Here is a 6,348-nt window from a genome sequence, read left to right as displayed (position 1 = left end):
CTTAGTCTAAGTTTAATTTAAATTTTATATTATTTTTAATTATTTTATTTAATAAATTATATTGGTGGCAGTATTTAATGGGCTTTTATTTAAAGTGATATCGTCTCTCTTTATTAATACTAGTCTCATTTTAAATATTGTATTTATAAAAAGTTTTAATTTTATATCCGTTCAGTTTTATAGATATAAAAAATGATACTCAAAAATTATTTCATTGGAGTTACTCTTAGTTATGAAACGTTATTTTTTTTTTTTGTTTTGGACTTGGAGTTATGAAACGTTAACTTTCATGTTTAGTTTGGACAAATTTGAACCATTGACAGTGGGCTTTGTGTGGCTTGGTGTTGGCATAAAGTTCAACTCACTTTCTGATGCAGCTAGTTGGGCTGAAAGCCTAAAACTCGTTGGTTCTGCTCTAACTAACAAAAAAAAGTGTTAGATAACCAACTTGAATTAATCAAATTATTAGTTTACTCGTCTATTTAAGAAATTGTTGGGCGTTCGAATCCCAATAATAAAAATAAGCGAATTCAATAATTTATCTGTATATTTTTTAAAACGATGATAATAATTATTATTGGTGTCGACTATTTTTATATACTCTTATTATTTATTATTAATTTGAATTGTATGCAACTTAATAATAAAAACAAGCCAATTCAAACATTCAAAAAATACTGCATGATTACTTAACAAATAATATTAATTCAAGAAGATAATCAAGAAACAAATATAAAAATTGCACCAAGTGCGAACATCAAAATAAAAAGAACAGTCGTTTTAACTTTTAATTGATCTCTAAACAAATTTAAGTTCTAAAAGATTTTTATTCTCTAGAACTCTTTCCAGAATTATTTTTGTTATACATATTAATTTCTATTAATGGATAATTTATATAATTTATATTAATAATATTTCTATAATTTAAATATAAATATGGTACTCCAATAGTACTCTCATATATATCTTTACTATAATAGAAAATTATGCATTTTAATTTGTTAGGATCGTAAATTATACTTTTTAAGATAGAAAATATTTGATATAGTTTTATATCAAAAGTTGTATATATATGTGTTCATGACTAATAGAAAAATAGATTGAATTTTCTACAATTTCTCTATTGCGTTCAAACAAATTTTTAATATACGTAAATAAATAAATTTTTAACAAATTTTATTATAAGAGAGTTAAATTTTAAAAAATTTATTTGAAATTTTTTGAAAAGTTGTATTTTTCATGAATCATGACATGAAACATCAACCATAATCATCAAAGACAAAGTAACAAAATATGGTACATATTATTCCCATCCTAATTGTTAAAGGAAAATAACATTCAAAGAATTTGTTTAAAGAAAAAGAAGGAACAATGTTGGTATTTAGAGAGACAAACAAGATAGACAAAAAGGAAGAAATAGTGAACAATAAATACCAGTTCTGCTTGCTTCCGGTGATGGCCAGAGAACCAAAGACAGGAACTTCCAACTCATGTATCATGCTTTAATCTGTTGCATCCTCGACATATAAAAGTTTATTGGATGTTTTAGTTAGACTTGAAATGTCCCTCTACTAAATCCAAGGTTGATGTATGTGGTACATGAGTTAGAAGTAGAATCTAAGATCTCACAAATGAGAAAGTTGGTAAAGTTATAAAATAATGGGTTAATTCCTGTTAAATTAAGAAAATAAGACACTCATCTTACGAAAGTTATAAAATTAATGGTAATTAATCCTTCATTTTATCACTTTATCAACTTCCTTACTTTAAAAGATCCAAATTTTTAAGGATTTTATTCAGAAATAAAATAAAAAAATAATTATTTTTACGTACATAATTTCTCAACTTTAATTTCTTAAATACAATTTTTTTTACATTTAGAGTAAGTTCGTCGCACCCTAGCGAACTTCTATATTTTTTTATAGAATTCGTCTTAGCTTCTTCAAAAATATCAAATTGGGTTAGGAAAAAAAAGTTGAAAGGTGAACAATAACAACTATTATCATCGTCTTCAAAGTACATAGGAGTACACAAAAGTACATAGGAATAAATTTTATTTTTGTTGGGAAATAGTAATTTTTTTAATCTATAATTAAAAATTCTGGTTATATATGACTTATTTCGGTGTATTTGCGTATTTCTTGAGACGATTATACCAACGATATTGAAAAAGCCATGTTTGTTGTCTGTATATTTTTATATACTTTTATAGAAGAGGGTGATAATGACTTAAAAATTGGAATTTTCAAATTAAAGTTGGAATACTGGATTTGGAGAAATACTAAATTTTTTTATTTTATTTAAAAAAAATCAATTTCTAATTCTAATGTTTAATCAAAGGATTAACCTTTTGGTATATAATTTTAATAATATCCAATAATATTTTTGTATTTTTAACGAATTGAATTACTAGTTTAGTTATATTAAGCACTTGTGCAAACCAAATGTTTAAAAGAGGGGTTTAAATCTCTACTTACTTCTGATGGAATACAAAAACTTTGAACTCTATTGTTAGCGAATCACTGGATTTAGATATCTTATATTTATATTCAGAAATTAAATAATTTTATTAATTATTTGTTTAAACCGATTCCACTAGTCTATAAGTGATCTATTTACTGATTGAATTATAATATTCTAATTTTATATTTTTTTCTATTCAATAATTTTATCTCTAGAAGTAGTGGACCAATGAAATATGGCATTCACTTATCATTTTTATTTTATTAAATTATGAATTTAATGTCAGAACAAACTAACCAAAGGTTGAATACGTAAACCTGTAAACCTGTAACAGCCGTAAAAAATTGAAATGGACAAATGGTACAAAAGTTTACCATCACCGTAAATCAAAATGTTTCTCTTTTTTTTTTTTAAATGATATAAATTGTTAGTTTTCACTTTTCACTGAAACTAATAAATGGCACTTCTATTTACGATGAGCCTCCAAATCTGTTATTTGCTTCACTGTCTTACTTCTTCTCTGCTGATATTTAGCATATGAATACCACACACCACCAGCTGTATTGATAACCAACCCAGTCACGTTCAAAGCATGGACTTGAACACCACCAAGTAAGACAAAACCAAGGGTCTGAAAGAAATTCAAGAAACATATTTAATATTTGCACCTAAGTTTTGAAAACGTGACATGGTAGCTCACACCCCATAATACAGATAACACTTCTCTAAATAGAAAGGCCATGAATTTGGTTCAATCAATAAAATATAAAGAACCAAGCATAGATAGATAATGTGTATGAAACTATGAATCAATACTCTCTGTCACGAAAATAGTTCAAAATTTTAGTGCCACGCCCATGACAAATTTTAAATGGCAAATAAAGTCTTACTTACCGTGGAACCGACCCCTTTGAGGACTCCAACAATAGTTGTCGTTAGAGCTGAATTAACAATAGTACACAAGAACATGGTGTAGTTGAGAACAATGCCCATTACCAATGAAAGAACAAGTATCACCAAAAATGGAAAAGAATAACTCTGCAAGAAAAGATTATGTTAGACATGAGCTTTTACATAAATAGATGACTAATTAAATAATATTAGAAGCTACATCAAACTATCACTAACGATCTTTTTAGCAGTTCCTTTTGAGATTATCATATTGATGAAGTGATTTACATCTAAATTCAAAATACAGAAGAGGCCATATGTTTGTAACATTCAATCAATGAAAGCTTAATCATGCACCAATTCCAACACGAAGAAATGGGGGATTCTGACCTTTGCTAGTAGTATTGATAAAGAATTTGGGAATTCCCCAGTGGCTATGATAAGAAACATCAAAAATGGAAGAGACAAAAAGCTATTATAGAACATTATTTCCAGTGATGTAAGTCCATCCTCAGCACCAGATCTTTCCACCAGAACAAGATACATGGTCTGCAGAGATTAGTACACAACATTATGGCAAAGCACATAACTAAAGCATTAACACTACTACATTATAATTATAATGTTACTAATAATAGCAACGAAATATCAGAATGTAACCTGAAAAAAAACGGAAATGAAGGCCATGCTATACCCAAAAAGGTCAAAAGAAAAATCCCCAAGGGCAGCAATTAGAACTCCAGCAGCTGTCATTACCACTGAAAGGGTCACCTGAAACATGACATAAATAAACGTCATTTTCTATCGAGTTAATGTTTGAATAATACTAAAATTGGTAGATAAGTTAAAACTTATGACCATGCATAATTCTCATATTTTTAAACACAAATTTGGTCAGGCAAGTGTAGTGGATAAGATTATACTTTGGCCTCCATTTAGTGTAAATCTAATGATCATTTTAGATGGATTTCTCTCTTAGATATGTTGAAAGATTGAAAGGCTATGCTTTATAATGTTTTTTCCCATTTTGTTAACTATTGTTATTGAATGAGGATCTCATATCCTCTCTTTATCTTTGTGTCCGTTTGGCAAATCACAGAACTAGAGATCTAGGTACATGGGACTAGGATATGGATTCCTAATCTTCCATTCTTCATCTTAATAATATCTTTATTTACCAAGTAAAACAGAACAAAAAAGGCAAATAAGAAAATTTTAACAAATTTACCTGCATTGTAGGTCTCCCCTTTCCATAGAAAAAACCAGCAATAAGTACAGCAAGAGGTGTAAGCCTCTTGATTGCAATATACATTGGAATATTGACTCCTTTCAAACTTGCCAAAGCAAATGCTACATTGGCATTATAAAAGATCGAAACTGGTAGCAGTCGCTTGGCCGTTGTCACATCCACACCTCTTGCTTTTGTGTACCCCATGCTTCTACCAAAGTGTATTAGCATGGTGGTAGCCAGTTGCTAAAGAAACACACATACTATCACTATCATTATTCAACATTCATAATTCATAATCTCAAACAAATATACTCCCACAATTTCACAATTTTTTTCTTTGACTAAATTGGTACACTGGAAAATTGATGTATCATGAATTATGGATACTATCCATAGTACTCACTAGAAAATAAATAACCAAAGTCCACACAAGCTTCTGTGTATTGGTTACCTGCAAAGTGAGGAGTGTCATTGAGTGTGCATACTGCATAAGAACAGCCTTGTTGATAAAAACCATGGCCATCGACGCAATTCCATACGATACTGCCGCAAACAAGCTGCGCCGAAACAACATCATCATGGTTACAAGATAAGACTGGAAATTGAAAAGCATTAGTGACTTATTTTCTAATTTCTAAGTGCAATATAAGAGGATTAAATTATTAATTATAGACACCTTTTCGGGCAAATCAAGCAACATGCATAACATGTTCAGTACTAAAAACTATTTCATTAAAAATAATTCAGCAAGAAAAAAAAATTGAAATTCACTGAAGAACCTCATGTAAGAGCTGGTTTCTGCATCGTTACGGATCTCCATGGCCAATGGAGTGGCGAAGACGAGATCCAATCGAATCGAATCCAACGGCTACCGTGTCCTCTACACTAGAACACAAAGTCAACCCTGAAAAAGCAAAAGCAAAACCAAATCCAAATCACGTTGACGCAACCTCAAATGGATTCAAAACCATCGTAAAGAATACGCTCGGAAACTAATTAAACCAAACTACAGCTGGTGAAGGAAGATTCATTAACATAGAATGCTACAATTTTGTTAGGAAAATAATTAAGCAATGAAAGTCGAAAGCAAAAACCTGAAGAAACAAATGAGAGGTTTACATGTTAATTGAGTGAGTTGGGAATTTAGGGAATTGGAGAGAGAAAGTGAAGCGTGAAAGGAGGAAATTGAATGAGTGAGTGAGCGAGTGAAGAGTGGGATTCTGAGATTTGGGGAATAGATAGAGGGAAAGGAAGAGAGAAAGATAAAGTAGTAAAATAAAATGGAATAGGAATTGGAATGAATAAAAAAAATGGAACAGCTGGCTCGATAATGGCACGAGGCACCGATCGCCATCAAGATATAGGAGACGTTGTGGTTTTGGATCGTGTTCCTCGAAATCTTGGTAAAGATGAATGAATACATTAGACATACACACAGGCCACAGCACACTCGTGAATCCAAATGGAATCTTCACTACCTTGTACATCTTTCGTTATCCTATTTTCATTTTCTCTTTAACTGCACAGTAGAATTACAATCAGTATACTATTCCAAGCGCACTATAAAATATATATTAAAAATAAATTAAATTATATATATTTATATGTAAATATAAAATAATAAAGTTTAATATATAAATAATATTTTTATTAAAATTAAAATCAATTATTATATANATTATTTACCAAAATATATAGAGCCAATTATCTATCATATAAATCTTAAACGATAGAGTCATAGACTGTAGCATTATTTATAATGA

At 29.5% G+C, this 6,348-nt stretch overlaps 1 protein-coding gene across 2 annotated transcripts; it reads right to left on the bottom strand.

Annotated features, from left to right (window-relative positions):
• Positions 1-2,699: 2,699 nt before the first annotated feature.
• LOC107463093 (UDP-galactose/UDP-glucose transporter 7) lies at positions 2,700-6,026 on the bottom strand. 2 transcript variants are annotated; one of them, XM_016081828.3, is made up of 8 exons: positions 5,680-6,026; positions 5,365-5,489; positions 5,037-5,142; positions 4,583-4,828; positions 4,015-4,125; positions 3,745-3,903; positions 3,358-3,501; positions 2,700-3,094 (listed from the first exon to the last, which is right to left on the bottom strand). In XM_016081828.3, exons 2-8 carry the CDS (start codon positions 5,403-5,405, stop codon positions 2,930-2,932), a joined length of 972 nt encoding a protein of 323 aa, XP_015937314.1. In that variant the 5' UTR covers positions 5,406-5,489; positions 5,680-6,026; the 3' UTR covers positions 2,700-2,929. The 2 variants fall into 2 exon arrangements, with proteins under 2 accessions (XP_015937314.1, XP_015937315.1); XM_016081829.3 differs by having other exon boundaries at positions 5,705-6,026.
• Between the last annotated feature and the right edge of the window lie 322 nt (positions 6,027-6,348).

This window comes from Arachis duranensis, chromosome 8, assembly GCF_000817695.3.
Source record: "Arachis duranensis cultivar V14167 chromosome 8, aradu.V14167.gnm2.J7QH, whole genome shotgun sequence".
NCBI lineage: Eukaryota > Viridiplantae > Streptophyta > Magnoliopsida > Fabales > Fabaceae > Arachis > Arachis duranensis.
Note: the sequence above shows the minus strand (reverse complement) of the source record. Positions and strands in the feature narration are given on the sequence as shown.

What these genes read in the sequence shown, in the direction of transcription:
- LOC107463093 (XM_016081828.3), bottom strand. Translation starts at nt 5,405, where the DNA reads ATGGAGATCCGTAACGATGCAGAAACCAGCTCTTACATGAG. An exon ending in GAAACCAGCTCTTACATGAG is followed by an intron (nt 5,143 to 5,364) that starts GTTCTTCAGTGA and finishes GTTTCGGCGCAG; the next exon opens with CTTGTTTGCGGCAGTATCGT. An exon ending in TATCAATACTACTAGCAAAG is followed by an intron (nt 3,502 to 3,744) that starts GTCAGAATCCCC and finishes CTTTTCTTGCAG; the next exon opens with AGTTATTCTTTTCCATTTTT.